We start from the raw sequence: 20813 nt of genomic DNA, 5'->3' as shown, positions 1-20813 counted from the left end.
AGGGCATCACCTTTACCTTTGTAGCAGTTGACTATTATACTGCTACACCAGTCATTGGGTATGACCCCTTTGTGTATCACCTGATTAACTATATGGGTGACTAGGCTATAGCCGACACTACCAGACATTTTGAGCATCTCTGCAGTGATTCCTGATGGGCCTGGGGCTTTCCCTGTCTTCATGCTTCTAATTGCCTTAGCTACCACAGAACTATCAACTCGGATAGCTGGTCCCTCTGTTGGGTCAACATTCGGCAGACTCTCTTTATCCCATTCATTTTCTTCATTCAGCAACCTTTCATAGTGGCATCTCCAGACCTCTCTCTTTGCATCCTCATTTAGCGCAAGTGAACCATCTTCCATGCGAACACACTTCTCTCCTACCACATCACGATTCTCTCTCACACACTGTCTTGCAACACGAAACACCTCCAGTCTTTGGTCCTCACGGCGCAGAACATTGGCAAATTTTTTCTTATCTGCTTCCCCTCTGGCTAAATAAACCTGTCTCCTAGCTTCTCTTTTGGCAGTCTGATACAATTCCCTGCTACCCCCATTTTTCCAGACCTTCCAAGCCTGTCTCTTTTCTCTAATAGCCCTGTCTACAATATTGTTCCACCACCACGTTATTCTAGGTCGAGAGGGGACTTTGCACCAGCCACAGATCTGGTCAGTGGCTCTCAGCAGGTTGTCCCTTAGAAACGTCCAGCTGTCTTCTACCCCCTGTGATGCTCTATCCCCTTCTACTTCGTCAGAGGCTTCAAGTAATATGTCCCTAAATCTCTGTCCATTTGCAGGATCTTTAAGCTTCCAGATCCTTCTTCTCCATATTTGTCGTCTTCTGGTTGTCCTCCTAGTCCTGATCCTAAAGTCACTAACTACCAGTCTATGTTGTGGGGTACATTCTTCTGTGGGGTACATTCTTCAAAAAGCATATATATATATATATATTCATTCGTGGTTGTATGGCATGAAGCTGGTTTCTAAACCACATGGTTCTAGTTTTATTCCTCCTGTGTGGAACCATGGCGGAGTGTCTTATAGCTTCAGGCTGACCAAAGATTTGGTAGACGGTAACTGAAAGAAGCCCTTTGTATATATCACCATCGTTTTTAACGTCTGCTTTCCATGCTAGCATGGGTTGGACGTATGACCGAGGGCTGGCGAACCAGATGGCTGTACCATACTTCAATCTTGATCTGGTACAGCTGGATGCCCTTCCTAACGTCAACCACTCTGAGAGTGTAGTGGGTGCTTTTACGTGCCAGTCAGGTGGTACTGGCAACGACCTCGCTCAAATCTTTTACACATGCCACGACACAGGTGCCAGTAAGGTGATGCTGGTAACGATCACACTCGGATAGTGCTCTTAATACCCTACTAGCACGGGGCTTGAGTGCCAGTAAAGCGACACTGGTAACGATCACGCTCGAATGGTGCCTTTTAAGTGCCACTGGCATGGAAGCCAGTTAGCCGCTCTGTCAATGCTCACACTCGTGTACATACATATATATATATTTGTGTTTCTGTGTTTGTTCCACACTACAACTTGATAACTGGTGTTGGTTTGTTAACGTCCCTGTAACTTAGCATTTTGGCTGAAATCATTGATAGAATAAGTACCAGGCTTTTTGAAAAAAAGTGCTGGCATCAGTAAGTTTGACAAAACATTCTTCATGGTGGTGCCCCAGCATGACCACAGTCTAACGACTGAAACGAATAAAAGGTTAAAGTGATATGATATTCTACTGCATGACACCTTGGGCAAGTTTCTTCTGCTATAGTCCCAGACCAACTAAACTATATATAAAAATATCTAATTTGATGAGTGCCAATGCATGAAAATCTTGGCCCTTGAGTCACTCTGTTGCTTTTGTTAAATATTAATAATATATATGTGTAGGAGTGGCTGTGTGGTAAGTAGCTTGTCTACCAACCACATGGTTCCGGGTTCAGTCCCACTGCATGGCATCTTGGGCAAGTGTCTTCTGCTATAGCCCAGGGCCGACCAAAGCCTTGTGAGTGGATTTGGTAGACGGAAACTGAAAAAAGCCCATCGTATATATGTATATATATGTGTGTGTGTGTGTTTGTGTGTCTGTGTTTGTCCTCCTAGCATTGCTTGACAACCGATGCTGGTGTGTTTACGTCCCTGTCACTTAGCGGTTCGGCAAAAAGAGACCGATAGAATAAGTACTAGGCTTACAAAAGAATAAGTCCCGGGGTCGAGTTGCTCGATTAAAGGCGGTGCTCTAGCATAGCCACAGTCAAATGACTGAAACAAGTAAAAAGAGTATATGTGTGCCTTTGTGTTTGTCACTCCCTCCCTTCCTTGACAATGATGTCGTGGAGGCACATGGTCTAGTGGTTAGAGCAGCGGACTCGTGGTCGAGGGATCGCGGGTTCGAATCTCAGACCGGGTGATGTGTGTGTGTTTATGAGCGAAACACCTAAGCTCCATGCGGCTCTGGCAGAAGGTAATGGCAAACTTCTGCTGACTCTTTCGCACTCTTTCCTCCTGCGTCTTGCAGCTCACCTACGATGGACCAGCGTCCCATCCAGGTGGAGAACCTATACGCCAAGGAAACAGGGAAAACCGGCCCTTATGAGCCAGGCATGGCTCAAGAAGGACCAAACAAATGATGTTGGCTTGTTTACTTCTCGTAACTTAGCGGTTCAGCAAAAGAACTGATAGAATAAATTAAGTATTGGGGTCAATTCATTTGACTAAAACCCCACAAGGTGGCACCCTAGTATGACTGTAGTCGAATGAATAAAACGAGTAAAAATATATATAAATTTTAGGTGCAGTCATGGCTGTGTGAACCCAGAACCAACCACATGGTTCTGGGTTCAGTCCCATTGCATGCCACCTTGGGCAAGTGTCTTCTGCTATAACCTCGGGCTGATCAAACCCTTGTGAATAGATTTGGTAGAGGGGAAATTGAAAGAAGCTCATTGTACACATATATACATATACCTGTGCTTGTGCCCGTATATAACACCCACTGCACTCTCGGAGTGGTTGGCACTAGGAAGGGCATCCCGCTGTAGAAATTCTGCCAGATCAAGACTGGAGTCTGGTGCAACCATCTGGTTCGCCAGACCTCAGTCAAAATCGTCTAGCATGCTAGCATGGAAGGCGGATGTTAAATGATGATGATGATGATGTGTGTGTTTGTGTTTGTTTCCCACCACTGTTGGTTTGTTTATGTCCCTGTAACCTAGTAGTTCAACAAAAAGAGACTGATAGAATAAGAAGCAGGCTTAAAGAAAATTTCTTCAAAGCATCAGTCTAATGATTGAAATAGATAAACGATATCTAATTGTTATTTAGCCACAGGTCGTCTTTCATTTAGTGACCTTTGAAGCTGAAAAATGTTCCACCTTTGGCATTTCCATGTATGTATTATCAGTTTGCATCCAAGACCACATTATCCAATATATTCTTACTCTTTCAAAACAGTAGGGCAAGGTATAAAGATTTGGCTGCTATTTCTGGTAGATTGAATGATCACGTAGGCAGCTTGGTTTCAATATCTAGTTTTGATGTTTTGGAAAATTGGATGTTCTTGTTTTGAATTGATTCTTGTGTGTGTAAATATGTGTATATATATTATCATCATCATCGTTTAACGTCCATTTTCCATGCTAGCATGGGTTGGATGGTTTGACTGGGGTCTGGGAAGCCAGGAGGCTGCACCAGGCTCCAGTCTGATCTGGCAGTGTTTCTACAGCTGGATTCCCTTCCTAACGCCATCCACTCCGTGAGTGTAGTGGGTGCATTTTACGTGCCACACGAGGCTGGCAACGGCCATGATCGGTTGGTGATTTTTATGTGCCACTGGCACGTAGGCCAGTCGAGGTGGCGCTGGCAACGGCCACGTTCGAATGGTGCTTTTTACATGCCACGGGCACAGGTATCGTAACTACAATTTCCATTTGATATTTATTTTGATGTTGATGTACTTGACTTAATAGGTCTCCTCAAGCACGGCAGGTCATGTGCCACTGACACAGAAATCAGTCAAGGCGGTGCTGGCATCGGCCATGTACGGATGGTGCTTTTTACGTGCCACCGGCACAAGTATCACAACTACAATTTCCATTTGATATTTATTTAAATATTGATGTACTTGACTCAATGGGTCTCCTCAAGCACAGCAGGTTGTTCTGCAATTCAAGGTACTTTGGATATATATATGTATGTATGTATGTGCTTAGTAGGCTTCTGTTGGTCTTGAGAGACCTTGGATCTGCACCCAAAGAAATCGTGACAGCTGCTGATAATGGGGCAACATCTGCTGTGGCTGTAGAGGCCTACATACGAGTGGCAGTCACTCATGCAGTGACTGCGCATTTGAAGGAGTTCTCTGCCAGTGCTACTGGTTTTTCCTTTTGTCGAATACACTTTTCTTAAGTGGCAAGTTCACGTTTCTTTACCCTTTGCTTCATCCCCTTTCGTAACATCTGTCCCCAGCCTGATCGATCATTTATGACCTCTTCCCATCTCAGGACGTCCAGATCAACCAGCTTCATATCTCTCTTGCAGACGTCCTTGAAACAAAGATGGGGTCATCCTTGTGCTCTTGTGCTGGTGGCCAATTCCCCATACAGGAGGTCTTTTGGGATCCTCCCATCTGGAGCAGGGTGAATATACTGGGTATCTTGGCATGGTTGAGGACTTCAGTGCTGGTGATTCAGTTGTTCCACTTGATATCCAAGATGGGTCTCAAATTACGAAGGTGAGAAATGTTGAGATGCCATTTCTGTCTAGAGTAGAGGCTCCATGTCTCACTGCCATGAAAGTAGTTTACCGAGGACATCTTCTAGGCAGCAATTATTGGTGTTTGTGACCAGTTCTCTGTTTTCCGAGACTCTCTTTGTGATCCTGGCAAATGTGAAGGATGCTTGTCCAATTCGCCTGCTGATCTGAGGGTCCAGGGAGAGGGCATCAGCGATGGTAGAGAGCTGTGATAGAGCTGAATTCATGGACTGCCTCTAGCTTGTAGTTGTGGAGGGAGGGGTTGCATGACACCTTGGCCCAATGTTTTGGTCTTCTTCAGACTGAGAGTCTGGCTTTTGAGAGTTTGTCCACATGGTGTTGCATTTGGTTCTCCGAGTGTGCTGTCAGTGCTGTGTCATCCACAAACAGCATTTCTCTGATGGACCCAGGATTTTGCTTTCAGCCTCGACAGCCCGCAGTCAAATCATCCAACCCATGCTAGCATGGAAAGCAGAGGCAAAGTGGCTGAGCTCTTTTTTAGGGTTGGGCCTCTTGAAGGCAATGACTGAGACCTTTGGCATTATGTTGTGCTTGAGAAGAAGACCAGTCGAGCCAAGTAAAACTTCTAGGTTAACTCTCTTCCTGATTAATTAGGCTATGAATCTTTCTCTAACTTTCGTGACCTGATCCGGTAGTTTTATACTTCTGTAATTACATCTAAGGCAATATCTTATATAATTGTAACAGGTACTTATTTAATAAGTACCAGTCATTTTGCTTTCAGACTAAACAGTTTACCGTCTGATCTGGTACGAAGGTAGTCACCATCAGTTGATGATCCAAATGTGTGTTTCAGCATGGCTCTGAAGAGGATGCTAAACAGGATGAGGGTAAGCGCAGCCTTACTTCATATCGCTACATATGTCGAATGCCTCTGAAGAAGAGCCATAAAACTGAATGATGCTTTTCATATCCACATAAGATAACTGGACAATCCTGAGGAGTCTTGGAGGATAGCCAGTCTTGGCTAGGATATTGAACAGGCCATCTCTACTAGCTAGATCAAAAGCCTTTGTGAGGTCAATGAAGGTGATGATGAGGGGTTGCCTTTGCTCTTCATACTTATTTTGTAGCTGTTGAAGAGAGATCATGTTCTGTAATGCGAATGACCTGATGATATCATCATTTAACGTCCATTTTCCATGCTGGCATAGCTTAGACAGTTTGATTGGAGTTAGAAAGTCAGAGAGCTGCACCAGGCTCCAGCAACAGGAAGTGACGAAGGCCTAAATACATAGGGAACAATCTGAAATTTAGAGAAGTACTACTTGAAACATTTGATGAAGACGACGTGGGCACATAACAAACACCATCCGATCGTGGCCGTTCGCCAGCCTCATCTGGCACCTGTGTCGGTGGCACATAAAAACACCAACCGAAGACCCGGCAAGACTAGTCAGGCCATAACCCGTGGCCCCTACTTGGGACGTAGTCAGTCCCCTGTGCATACCTTCCTTCCTTCCTGTGACACTTGTGAAGACCTGTGAAGACCTGTTGAGGCAAGTGAAAATCAAATCAAATCAAATCAAAATAGATGAACATCAATGGAATTTGTATCTTTGTGGTACCAGTGCCGGTGGCACACAAGAAAACCATCCGAACGTGGCCGTAGCCAGTACCGCATCGACTGGCCTCCGTGCTGTGGGCACGTAACAAACACCATCCGATCGTGGCCGTTCGCCAGCCTCATCTGGCACCTGTGTCGGTGGCACATAAAAACACCATCCGAAGACCCGGCAAGACTAGTCAGGCCATAACCCATGGCTCCTACCTGGGACGTAGTCAGTCCACCTGTGCATACCTTCCTTCTTGTGACACTTGTGAAGACCTGTTGAGGCAAGTGAAAATCAAATCAAAACAAATCAAAATAGATGAACATCAATGGAATTTGTATCTTTGTGGTACCAGTGCCGGTGGCACACAAGAAAATCATCCGAACGTGGCCGTAGCCAGTACCGCATAGACTGGCCTCCGTGCTTTGGGGACGTAACAAACACCATCCGATCGTGGCCGTCCGCCAGCCTCATCTGGCACCCGTGTCGGTGGCACATAAAAACACCATCCGAGCGTGGCCGTCTGCCAGCCTCGTCTGGCACCTGTGTCGGTGGCACATAAAAACACCATCCGAGCGTGGCCGTTCGCCAGCCTCGTCTGGCACCTGTGTCGGTGGCACATAAAATCACCCACTACACTCTCGGAGTGGTTGGCGTTAGGAAGGGCATCCTGCTGTAGAAACACTGCCAGATCTGACTGGCCTGGTGCAGCCTTCGGGCTCCCCAGACCCCAGTTGAACCGTCCAACCCATGCTAGCATGGAAAACGGACGCTAAATGATGATGATGATGATGATGATGAGGATGAGATAGAGATGTGTAATGTACAGGAGAGCTGGCAGTTCCTTTGGACCAATCCATTGAGGGCAACAGACTAAGTCTGGCTGGTGAAAAGTTCCAGTCAGACCAAGGGTGATATGGTGGAACAGTGAAGTAGACAGAGTCATAAAACTGAAGAGACTTGCTTGGAAGGATTGGAAGTATGGGGGTAGCAGAGAATTGTACTAGCTAGCTAGAAGAAAAGCTAGGGGACATATTTAGCAAGGGGAGAAACAGAGCAGGTGGGCCTTGCCAATATTCTACAGTTGGGATCAGAGGTATGAGGTTTTTTGGATTGCAAGACATTGAAGCAGAAAGAATCAAGATCATCATCATCATCATCATTTAACATCCGTTTTCCATGCTAGCATGGGTTGGACGGTTCGGCCGGGGTCTGGGAAGCCAGGAGGCTGCACTAGGCTCCAGTCTGGATGCCCTTCCTAACGCCAACCACTCCGAGAGTGTAGTGGGTGCTTTTTACGTGCCACCGGCTCAGGAGCCAGGGGAGGCTGGCAACGGCCGCGATCGGTTGGCGTTTTTTTACGTGCCACCAGCACGGAAGCCAGTCAAGGTGGCGCTGGCATCGGCCATGTATGGATGATGCTTTTTAGATGCCACCGGCACAGGTGCCAGGGTAGGCTGGCAATGGCCACGAACGGTTGGTGCTTTTTATGTGCCACCGGCACAGAAGCCAGTTAAGGCGGCGCTGGATAATGGTATACTTATACTTGGTGATTCTGAAGAGAAAGAGGCATGGGAGAGCTACTACGAAAGGCTATTGAATGTGGAAAAAGCATAGGAGAAAGAGGGTCTTCCCAACATGGACCTAACAGAGGACCCAGCTATCCTTGTTGGCAGTAGTATGATAGATAAAGCAATGGAGGCAGGGAAAACCTCTGGCAAACCAGGAATCACTGTTGGGATGCTTAAAATATCTGGTAGAGTAGGATATAGTTTAGTTACCCATATAGTTAATCAAGTTTGTACAGGAAGGTGTTATTCCCAATGATTAGTGTAGTAGCATTATTGCCAACTGTTACAATTATATAAGATATGCCTTGGATGTAATTACAGAAGAATAAAACTACCAGATCAGGTCACGAAAGTTAGAGAAAGAGTCATAGCCTAATTAATCAGGAAGAGAGTTAACCTAGATGAGATGCCATTTGTTTTTTTTATGTCATGGATAAGTACTACCAGGGCTGTCTTTTTTGTAAGATAATTGCTAGAGATCTACTGTGAGCAGCTTGAGCAACTGAAGTCAGTGCTAGAAGGAAAATGATCATCTTTGGTTTCAAGATGAAAGGTGTTCTTCCATCAGGATAATGCTCGGCCACATACATCGAGGATGACATTCCAAAAGCTGGAGCAGTTTGAATGAGAATCGATGCCCCACCCACCATATTCGCCGGACATTGCCCCCGTCTGACTATCATTTATTCCACAGTTTTCAAAATCATTTGGACGGAAAAAATATAAATTCTATAGACGAGGTCGGAACAGTACTGGAGGAGTATTTTTTGTCACAGACAAAGTGAATTTTGGAAGTGGGACCTTGCAAGTCTACCAGATAGATGGAGAAGCATTGTAGAAAATGGAGAGTATATTTTAGATTGAAAAAGAACTTTGTTTACCTGAATTTTGAAAAATAAAAAAAGTACAAAAAATCTGCATTATTTATGGGATGACCCTATGTGTGTGTATATATATATATTGAACCAAATTTGGTGACTGGCACCTGTGCCTTTGGAGCGCTAACAGCTCCATCCGAGCAGGATCACTGCAAGAGCAGCTGTCTGGCTTCCGTGCCGGTGGCACGTAAAAAGCACCATCTGAGCGTCATCGTTACCAGCATCACTTTACTGGCACTTGTGCCGGTGACATGTGAACAAAAACATTCGAGTGAGGTCGTTGCCAGTGTTGCTGGACTGACTCCTGTGCAGGTGGCACATAAAAAACACCATTTTGAACGTGGCCATTGCCAGTACCGCTAGGCTGGCCTTCATGCCGAGGGCACGTAAAATCACCAACAACACTCTTGGAGTGGTTGGCGTCAGGAAGGGTATCCAGCTGTAGAAACTCTGCCAGATCAGATTGGAACCTGGCGCAGCCATCTGGTTTGCCAGTCCTCAGTCAAATCGTCCAACCCATGCTAGCATGGAAAGCAGAGGCAAAGTGGCTGAGCTCTTTTTTAGGGTTGGGCCTCTTGGAGGCAATGACTGAGACCTTTGGCATTATGTTGTGCTTGAGAAGAAGACCTGTCAAGCCAAGTAAAATTGCAGTTGTGGCAGATACCAGTGTCACACAAATGTCACCCATCTTGGTAGCATGTAAAAGCACCCATTACACTCTCGGAGTGGTTGGCGTTAGGAAGGGCATCCAGCCATAGAAACCATGCCAAATCAGACAGGATTCTGGTGCAGCCTTTCAGCTTGCCAGCCCTGGTCAAACTGTCCAACCCATGCCAGCATGGACAACGGACATTAAATGATGCTGATGTGTGTTGTGTGTGTGTATGTATATATATATATATATATATATATATATATATATATATATATATATATATATATATATCTATTAGAACACATTAAGAGGCTTCCAAAAAGGAAAGCCTTGTGCTAGAAAGAGCAGTAGAAAACTCAAACCACTAATTACGGATAAATTCTCGAAAGGATTGAAAATTAAAAACGTTTACCATCTAATTTAGTTCCTAGACCATTGTTTCTAACTCATTCCAGTAAAAAAATATTGGTGGTAAAAAAAAAAGCATAGTGGTATCTCGTATATACCCTAATTTATAATTTTAATAATTATTACCTTTGAAGGTTATTTTTTCCATGCTGACCACTTGATAAAATTGTTACTTTATTTTTAAATTAACAATCTTATCCTTATATATATATATATGTGTGTGTTTGTGTGTGGCTTTGCAAATGAAAATCCATGAATAGGGGAAAAAGTTGACTATGTTAATAGTAGACACATTTGTAGTTGTGTAGACTAATAAATGTTATGCAGACCAAGCTTAACAACTGCAAGTGAAATTCTATCCAAAAGTCCAAATGCTGCTGTTTCATGTTTCTTCCTCAAAATTCTTTTGAATTCAAAGTCAGCTCTGCTGGCATTCTTGAAGGAGATGGCAAACTGGGGATGGTATTTCCTCAAAAGGCGGCAAGCTGGCCGAATTGGTAGAGCGCTGGACGAAATTCTTAGCGGTATTTTGTCTGCTGCTACATTCTGAGTTCAAATTCCGATGAAGTCGCCTTTGCCTTTCATCCTTTCAGGGTTGATTAAATAAGTACCAGTTACGCACTGGGGTCGATATAATCAACTTAATCCGTTTGTCCTTGTTTGTCCCCTCTATGTTCAGCCCCTTGTGGGTAGTAAAGAAATAGGTATTTCGTCTGCCATTACGTTCTGAGTCCAAATTCTGCCGAGGTCGACTTTGCCTTTCATCCTTTCGGGGGCCGATTAAATAAGTACCAGTTACGCACTGGGGTCGATATAATCGACTTAATCTGTTTGTCTGTCCTTGTTTGTCCCCTCTGTGTTTAGCCCCTTGTGGGTAGTAAAGAAATAGGTATGTCCTCAAACTTCATAATTTAATGGATAACCATTGCTCAATATGACATGCAACGAGGGTTTTATTCAGGGCAACTTTGTGTCTTTTTCTTTTGAGCTCCTCTGACATAGTGGTCAGTGCAGGGGTCACTATACAATCTAGGGCAGGTGAGGGCTCTCCATTGTGGAAGTGTGTCCTCCACAACAGAGCTGTGACTTTACAGTATGGCCTTGGTGCTTGTGATTTCTGCCATATATGTTGGTAATATATACTGGATGGAAGCACTCCATCGGTTACGACAACGAGGGTTCCGGTTGATCCGATCAACGGAACAGCCTGCTCGTGAAATTAACGTGTAAGTGGCTGAGCACTCCACAGACACGTGTACCCTTAACGTAGTTCTCGGGGATATTCAGCGTGACACAGAGAGTGACAAGGCCGGCCCCTTGAAATACAGGTATAACAGAAACAGGAAGTAATAGTAAGAGAAAGTTGTGGTGAAAGAGTACAGCAGGGATCACCACCATCCCTGCCGGAGCCTTGTGGAGCTTTAGGTGTTTTCGCTCAATAAACACTCACAACACCCGGTCTGGGAATCGAAACCGCGATCCTACGACCGCGAGTCCGCTGCCCTAACCACTGGGCCATTGCACCTCCACTAATATATACTAGTGGATGATGTAAATGTAGCTCTGTTGGAAGGAGTTGTTGGTGGTAATGGTAGATATCCATGATTCAGAGCTACACAAGGGGATGACCTGTACAATGGTTCTGTACATGCTGATCTCTGTGTCTTTCCTCAGGTGTTATCAAAGAAGCTTGAGAGGCGGTTGGATGGAACTTACACTCGCCTTCTTATGAGAGCTCAAAATCTCTCGTGGAAGCGTCATCCAACCAAAGTAGAAATATATGGGAAACTACCACCTGTATCATCTCTTGTGAAAGGTAGAAGAGTCCAGTTTGCTGGACATTGTTGTAGAGCGGAAAACGAAGTAATTTCTACTCTTCTCCTCTGGAAGCCATCTGCTCGTGACACCAGAGGGCACACACTCTCCTACCCTGATGTAATCTCCAGGGATACAAACATCCAGCAACAGGATGTTGCTATGATGGACCGTGAAGTCGGGCGTAACATAATAAATTCCATTGTCTCGACCACGGTCGAACGATGATGATGATGACTCTAGATGTCTTTGTATGGTCTGTTGACTGTACTGTACTGTTTGCTTTTGTCAGTCTGTTGTCTACCTCTTTGCCAATTTCGGCATCAGGTGAGATGATGATGATGCATTCTAGGAAGCTGAACTGTTGGTCATCCAGTTGGAAATTGATACTTCAAGATGTTCTGCTCAACCCATGCCAGCATGGAAAAGCTGCAATAAAAAGTGAAAATGATGATGTAATAAGCTATCGAATATTTTACATTTATATTCATTACATTGGAATTAGTCAAATAGGATACAAACCTAATATTTCACTGCTGTGTCAAAGTTGTTTGATATTTCTCTAGACTTTTATTATTATTAATTCATGTTTATGTCAAATGCATCCATTATTTCTCAAGTCATTGAAGCAATAAAGAAGCTTTGGGGAGAGGGTCATTGAAGGAAAGAGAGATTGGGGGTCATGGAAGTGGGGGGGCAAAGAAGGAGAGTGAGAGTGTCGCGGCAGAGAAACTGCGACGATGAGAGGGCAGCTGGAGAAGTAGAATGAAGGGTGGGTAGCTGTGGGTGAATGAAGTGAGAGCAATGAGAAAGGAGAGGCTGGAGGGTATTGTAGGGATGATGAAGGGTAGAGAATAGAGGCTGAATGCAGTGAAAGCATCCAAGGCTTGGGAGGCTGTAAAGTGAGGACAGAGAAAGAGAAGCTAAGAGGAGGGGGAGCTCTGTAAGAACATAATGGTTTCAGACTTTTGCCTTTCTTCTTTATGTAGTCTGTCCTCATCTCTAAGTGTAGCAAGAGGCTGACTTAACCAAAATAAAAAAAGTATTATTAATTCTTCTCTACCATAGTGTGCTGGAGTTGTCTTTTTTCTTTTTTCCGACAATCAACTTTAAATGGATACACACACACATAACAAACATAACTAAAAAATCAACCCTGAACTCAACATATATATATATATATATATATATATATATGTGTGAGTGTGTGTGTAATGTATTTATGGCAATATTGTTAAGAAACTTCACTTTAGAACCATATGGTTTGGGATTTGCTCCCACTGCAGCTGTGACCCAGTGATAATAAAAAGACTGAAAGGAGGTCTGCAATCAAATAACTTTACTCAACACTTTGCAACTGAATCAGTGGAAGCAAAGATGCCTCTCATTTACTTGACAATTTATGCACCACATTGCAGAAATCACAATCTAAGTGTATGTCAAAGCAAACTGTTACACTGTTGTACCATTGAATTACAAATAATACTCATCTTCTATGCTCGGATGACCCCCACAGCTTCCAAGAGTACAACTGTATTCGTCTTTGCTTAAATAAAATGGCTAAATTGTGGTTGTTAAGTCCCCATGGAGGGGTCTTTCTAACTTGTAAGAAGATGAAATTTTATAAATATTACTTCATTTGTAGCTAATATCTATGGTTAAAATTTCATCAACAGCAAAAATATATGAATTGTCATGGGGATTATGGCCCTTATGCATAGAATATAATTTCCAAATTTCCTTAAGATCCATTCAGTACTTTTGACCTAGGTTTGGATCATAAAAGAAATGACTAAAATTTGGGAGTTAAGGCCTCCATTAGGGTGTCTTAGAATCCTCATGTGAAGTGGAAACTTTGAGAATACTTCTTGATGTGTGTCAATTACTCATGGTTGAAATTTCATCAACATCGAAAATTTATGAATTTTCATGGGGGTCCTGCCCCCTTTAAGCCATCTGAAATTCAAACCAAACATATTGCATTATACCCGCCCTTATGTATTGAATCTAAGTTTCAAATATCATAAGGATCCATTCAGTAATTTTGGTCCATGAAACACACAGCATTACCCTTCTCCCTAGGCTTGGATTTTGTGTTCCAAATTTCATTATGATCAGTGCAGCAGTTTTCGAATGTATAAGTAACAGACGAACACATAAAGACATTGACTTTGATATAATAGATATGAATGTGCACATATACATAAATGTACATATATATATATATATATATATATATATGTGCGTGTGTAGGCGCGGGCATGGCTGTGTGGTTAGGGAGCTTGCCTTCTAGCTACATGGTTTCGGGTTCAGTCCCACTGCGTGGCACTATGGGTAGGTGTCTTCCATTATAGCCCCGAGCCGACCGGAGCTTTGTGATTGAATTTGGTAGGTGGAAGTTACTGGCATGTGTGTATGTGTGCGTATAGCTGCTCAGTGCCTCTCCGAAAGAGAGAGAGAGCGATGTGTATTATATATATATATATATATATACACGCAAAGATAGATTGATAGATACAGCTGAGTGGGCAAACAAAAATATGAAATACCGCGCTAGTGCTGTTTTATATTTTGATAAGCCTGGTACTTATTCTATCAGTTTGTTGCTCTTCAGTGAAACGAATTCAAAATATATCATGAATGAACAAAACCAACATACCAGGCGGAACCAGACAGACAACCGTCGCCTCCATCGTAGCATATGAAAATGTTCACCCCTCATATATTTATGTAAATTCTGTTTTTAAATGTCTTACTTCGAGAGCTGCATTCGGTATGATTTGTTTATTTTTGGTAGTTATGTGTAATAATGCCCTCTATATAATATATATATATATATACACTCTCGGAGTGGTTGGCGTTAGGAAGGGCATCCAGCTGTAGAAACACTGCCAGATCTGACTGGCCTGGTGTAGCCTTCGGGCTTGCCAGACCCCAGTTGAACCGTCCAACCCATGCTAGCATGGAAAGCGGACGTTAAACGATGATGATGATGATGATGATGATATATATATATATATATATACACACACACATGTAAATTTAAATTTAAAATAATAAGGGTGAAAAATTGAATATTTATTTGATTAATATCAATTTAAAACCAGTGGTGTAGCATATTGAAAAGTCTGAAGTTTCAGAAAAAATTATATTACATACATATAAGAGGGATGACCTGTAAGTGGACATCTAATTATGCTAGAAGAAGATTCACTATGGTCTTACCATTCCTTTGTTAGTGGTAAGACCATAGTGGATCTTCTTCTAGCAAAATGGATGTCCACTAACAAGTCATCCCTCTTATATAATAGTTTCAGTATCAAAGTGAAAGCATCTGACATTACAATAGAGAGATGTTTTTGTTTCACTTTTGGCATGTAATACTGAAATAGTGGAGAAGATTTGATATTGCTGTGGACTCGCCCTAGGCAAAAAGTTAGAATTTTTTTGCCCATGACACTACATGGACCCTAAGTAAGGCATGTGTAAAATTTGAATGAAATTGGTTGTGTAGTTCTCAAGTTTTAGGGTTTCACACAGACAGACAGACACACATTCTCAGTTTTATATATATAGATATATATATATATATATATATGTGTGGAGGCGCAATGGCCCAGTGGTTAGGGTAGCGGACTCGCGGTCGTAGGATCGCGGTTTCGATTCCCAGACCAGGCGTTGTGAGTGTTTATTGAGCGAAAACACCTAAAGCTCCACGAGGCTCCAGCAGGGGGTGGGGGGGGGGGTGATCCCTGCTGTACTGTTTCGCCACAACTTTCTCTCACTCTTTCTTCTGTTGGCCTGCTCACTTAGCTTGCGGGGTGGCGTCATTTGAAGGCTAAAACAATGCGAAGCGCATTGTGACCAGCGATGTGTAGCAACATCTGATAACCTGGTCGGTCACGGTGATCACGGCGATATATATATATATATATATGTATATATATACATATATATATATATATATATATATATATATATATATATACGTATATATATATATATATACGTATATATATATATATATATATATATATATGTACACACACACACATACATACATACATATATACTTGTTTCAAGCCTTATGTACATTTATTTTATTCACTTTATTTACTCAGTGTTTTGTTTCTTTTCAGCAGTCACAGTTTCACTCGGCTTCTAAGTCGACTCTGCTCAATAAAGCAGTGCATGACATATCTGACTCGGATGCAACAGAAGAACCAGAGTCTCTCCCAGACTCAGAACCTGACTCTGATGTTACAGTTGATCCCGATACCTTAGCATACAATAGTGGTCAAGATCTCTTTTCTGACTATTCCAATAACTCTTTTGATAAGGCGGACACTGTAGTCACACCTTGTCTATCTACGGAACTTTTGAAAATAATGTCTTCAAAAAAATCCAGACAAGAAACACATGCAATTTCTGAAAGTGATTCTGACTCGGAAAGCGAACAAAATTCTAGAAGTAAATACAATTCCAAGCACCATGTCCAGAAGTTATCCAGTTCTGTCAAAGTCGATTCCAGAAAGCATCAGAATCCCTGCCGCGAGAATGGCTCTCGGTCTTCTTCACATGAATCCAGACAGAAAGCTAATAAAACAAATCATCATACTCTTCAACATAGCTCTTCTTCATCTTCAAAAGATAGTTCTAATTCTTCAAAAAAATCATCGCATAGACCTGATAGTTCAGCTGTTAACGGGTCAGAATTATTTTCAAATCCAGTAAATTTATGTCATCGTTCGTCTTCTCTGCCCAGCCAATCAAACAATTCATCGACATCAAAGAAGACATCCCATTGTTCCCCCACTCCTACTCCTAAGAAAACATCCCATACAGAAAAGGCTACGAATCAAAATAATACTTCATCTTCTTTGAACTCAAAAATGCATGATATTTTTGGAAGTGATTCTGATGAAGATTTTGTTGTAAATAACAATTCTAGTGATAGCGAGAATGAGAGCAGTAGCAACAGTGATGTAAATGGCAACTCACCAGATACAAACTCCCATAGTCCCATGACACATTCATCATCAAGTCATCATAAAATGTCACCATCATCTTCACATTCATCTTCTTCATCTTCTGCATCAAGTTCTTCAGATTCAGATTCAGATTCAGATTCAGATGATGATAACTCAGGCGTTGATACGCATTCGCCAAAATCTAAAATCAAAAGTGTTAAGTCAGACAGCTCTGACACTTCCCACAAACCCTCCAAAACAAATTCTTCAGGTAAAAGCTCTGTCACATCAACAACTGAAACTGCCTTAGACAAATTGGTTTCATCATCTGAAGACAGTGAAACTGTTAAAAGGAAACGGCCAGTCACACCAACCAAACTTATTTGCAGGTTTGGAACTGCTTGTACAAGAAAAAATCCTACACATTGGGAGGACTTTGAGCATCATGGTAATTATTATATTTTCCCTTTTTCTTTGCCCTTTTATTTATTGTTGTTTATCAAAAAATTGTTCTGGTTGGCTAGTGGTTATATAAATTTTTATAGTTTATATAGCATTTTTTAAAATTGCACAGAATTGAAAGCCAAATCTTTCGAAGCCGTGTATCAACAATATGATATTCCTTTTCAAGAATGCACCATCAGTGATGTTTCTGGGGTCTCAAGAGATTTCAGCCCTTTCAACATCAGGACATTTTGCCCAGTTGGACCACCTGGTTTATTGAATAAAAAATATTCCAGAAAAATGCCTACAAATTATTTAAACCTGGATATATATATACATACATACATATATATAAACCAAATATATACGTTTCTATTATTATTTTGCAATTTACTTAATCATTGGTATATTATTGTTATTTTATTTTTAATATTTCTATTATATGTAATTTTCTAGATGGACCGTAGCCAGTACCGCATCGACTGGCCTCCGTGCTGTGGGCACATAACAAACACCATCCGATTGTGGCCGTTTGCCAGCCTCGTCTGGCACCTGTGTTGGTGGCACATAAGAAAACACCGAAAACACCATCCGAGCGTGGCCGTCTGCCAGCCTCGTCTGGCACTTCTGTCGGTGGCACATAAAAAACACCATCCGAGCGTGGCCGTCTGCCAGCCTCGTCTGGCACCTGTGTCGGTGGCACATAAAAAACACCATCCGATCATGGCTGTTGCCAGCCTCGTCTGGCACCTGTGTCGGTGGCACATAAAATCACCCACTACACTCTCGGAGTGGTTGGCGTTAGGAAGGGCATCCAGCTGTAGAAACACTGCCAGATCTGACTGGCCTGGTGCAGCCTTCGGGCTTGCCAGACCCCAGTTGAACCGTCCAACCCATGCTAGCATGGAAAGCGAACGTTAAACGATGATGATGATGTAATTTAATTGTTAATTTTGAATTGATAAAAGGTGTTTTTTTTCTAATTTATATATATATATATATATATATATATATTATATTTTGTGAAATTTGATTTAGTATTTCTAAATTGAATTTTTCCCTGTAAGTTAGGAATAATATTCCATTATATAATTATTATATATATATATATATATATAAATAAATGAAATAAAACATATGCATATATATAAACATATATGTACGTACCTACCTCTACATGTACATATACACGCATATATGAGTACAGGACACCAAAAGGACGTCGAACACAATGAGAAACGAAAACATAGACACAAACCAAAGGAACAGGACATTTTTTTAAAAACAGCAAAAAATGGAGTACAGGACAATTAGCACAAAGAAAAAACCCCTTCTTCAGTCGCTAAGGTTTCATCTACTCTACGTTTCGAAGGATAAAAGCGAGACGTATCTTCGACAAGAAACTTTCCTTCCTGCGAAAAGCAAATCAATTAAAATTCTGAGATCTTTTCGCAGAGGGGTAAAAAATGGTAAAAAAATGGTAAAAAAATAGGACAGTAATGACAGTACAAAAATATAAACAGTAAAAAAATAAACAGTAAAAAAATATATACATACACCTGATTGTTCAGCTGTTAATGGGTCAGAATATTAGACTATTTTCTTTAGTCATTACTCGGTGATCACTTATAAGCTTTAATCTTATAAGATATTATCATCATCATTTATAGAATTGTAAAATATCAACACTGCTTACCATAAACCATCGAGCGTGCATGCATGCACATGCACATGTCTGTATGTGTGTGTATATCCATCTATCTATCTATCTCATATCCTCCACTACTTTCCATTTGCACACTTGTGAAAGTATCCATTCTCTCTCTCTCCTTCCTCTTGCCAATAGTCTGTTATGCTCTCTTATACTCACCTTTTTGTACCTTGAGAGTTTCCTCTGTCACTCCATCACTACCTTCTTTTTATCTCCTTCGCAACTGCTCCCACCCATCCTATGTATATAATGTTGGGAAACCATATATCTCCTCTGTTGCAACACACCTATGCCTGTCCCTCTGTTATACTCTAGCCTCTCTATTCTTAACATAAAGCTACTCCCCGCTCTCATAATCTCCTCCACCCAGTTAATTGTGGGAGCTGTTTGCTTTTCCATTTTTCCTGTACTTTTCCTGACTTGCAGGTTACTTGGCAACCTCACTAGTGCTGGTGCCACAAAAAAAAAAGCACTGAGTATGCATTGTAAAGTGGTTGGCTTTAGGAAGACATCCAACCATGGAAACCATGCTGAAGTTGACACTGGAGCTTGGCACAGCCCTGCAGCTCATCAGATCCTGTCAAACTGTCCAACTCATGCCAGCATGGAAAACGAACATTAAATGATGATGATGATGATATATATATATATATATATATATGTATATGTGAAAGCGCAATGGCCCAGTGGTTAGGGCAGCGGACTGGCGGTTTCGATTCCCAGGCCGGGCGTTGTGAGTGTTTATTGAGCGAAAACACCTAAAAGCTCCACGAGGCTCCGGCAGGGGTGGTGGTGGTGATCCCTGCTGTACTCTTTCACCACAACTACCTCTCACTCTTTCTTCTGTTGGCCTGCTCGCTTAGCCAACAGGGCAGCGTCATTTGAAGGCTAAAACAATGGCAAGCGCATTGTGATCAGCGATGTGTAACAACATCTGACAGCCTGGTCGGTCACGGGGATCATGGTGGTATATGTATATATGTAGAAAGAACAGTAAACAATATTTAATTACAAGTTCCATGATTAAATTTTTTATTTGTAGAAATTGAGGAGAAAAAACCTTCTGTGAAGAAACAAAAGGCAAATAATGACTCGCCGCCCGCTGCTGCTTCGGTGTCTAAGTCTCCTGTTGTCTCCCCAACTACAGAGAAAAAGTCACAATCGGGGGATAAGACAATGAGCTTAGAAAAGTCTATCCGTACAACATACCGTGAGGGTCAACCTTTCAGCTTCTTTCTTACTCGTGTTAAAGGGATTAGTTCACAGTACAATTCCTCCTTTGTCATGGGAATCTCTGGTAAGTAATTTTTTTTTTCTTTTTACCTAATTCATATTTTTTTCTTCTTGTTTTACTTTTTTTTTTAACACCCTGTACACTATAGATCTCTATTGCAATCAGACCTGGACACAATGCAGCAGTGGATCATGGACTGGCAACTCAAGCTGGCTGTGGACAAATGTACCACCATGCATTTTGGGAGGAAAAACCCAGCGTCTACCTACTCCCCCCACAATACTAATCTCAAAAAATCTTCGTGTGAATGTGACTTGGGTGTTATTGTCGATAGCGATTTGCGTTGGACAAAACACATCGCTAAAATTGCCAAGAAGGCTGAGGGTGTCTTGGCATCACTCACCAAGTCCTTTGTGAGCCGCTCTCCGGCTATCTATCTACGGCTTTATATAGCTATGGTGTGACCTCACCTGGAATTTGCATCACCGGTCTGGAACCCCTATCTTGCCCACGATATTAATCATCTGGAAGCCGTTCAGCGACGTGCAACCAAGAGAATGCCCTCCATCAGGCATTTTCCATATTCTGAACACCTTACTTCCCTGGGCACGGACACATTGAAACTCCGACATCTGGCAGCTGACTTGGCAGACACCCATAAAATTATTAACCATCTTACAAACAATAACTCTGAGCACCTTTTCAAACTCCACCTGTCTAACACCCATGGACATGTTTACAAAGTCAGAAAACAGCACAGCTCCCATGACTTTCGGAAACATTTTTTTC

The 20813-nt window shown here is 42.1% G+C and overlaps 1 protein-coding gene across 3 annotated transcripts in view; it reads left to right on the top strand.

Moving 5' to 3' along the window:
• Positions 1-20813, top strand: part of LOC115213365 (tyrosyl-DNA phosphodiesterase 1) — an 85415-nt gene that overhangs the window by 24188 nt on the left and 40414 nt on the right. For all 3 annotated transcript variants that reach the window (XM_036503600.1, XM_029782307.2, XM_036503599.1), the window contains exons 2-3: positions 15805-17083; positions 19833-20087. In XM_036503600.1, coding sequence (XP_036359493.1) covers positions 15805-17083; positions 19833-20087 — 1534 coding nt within the window. The remainder of the gene's footprint in view (positions 1-15804; positions 17084-19832; positions 20088-20813) is intronic.

This window comes from Octopus sinensis, linkage group LG6, assembly GCF_006345805.1.
Source record: "Octopus sinensis linkage group LG6, ASM634580v1, whole genome shotgun sequence".
Lineage (NCBI taxonomy): Eukaryota > Metazoa > Mollusca > Cephalopoda > Octopoda > Octopodidae > Octopus > Octopus sinensis.
The sequence above is the reverse complement of the archived record's forward strand: the minus strand, read 5'-3'. Positions and strand labels throughout refer to the sequence as shown.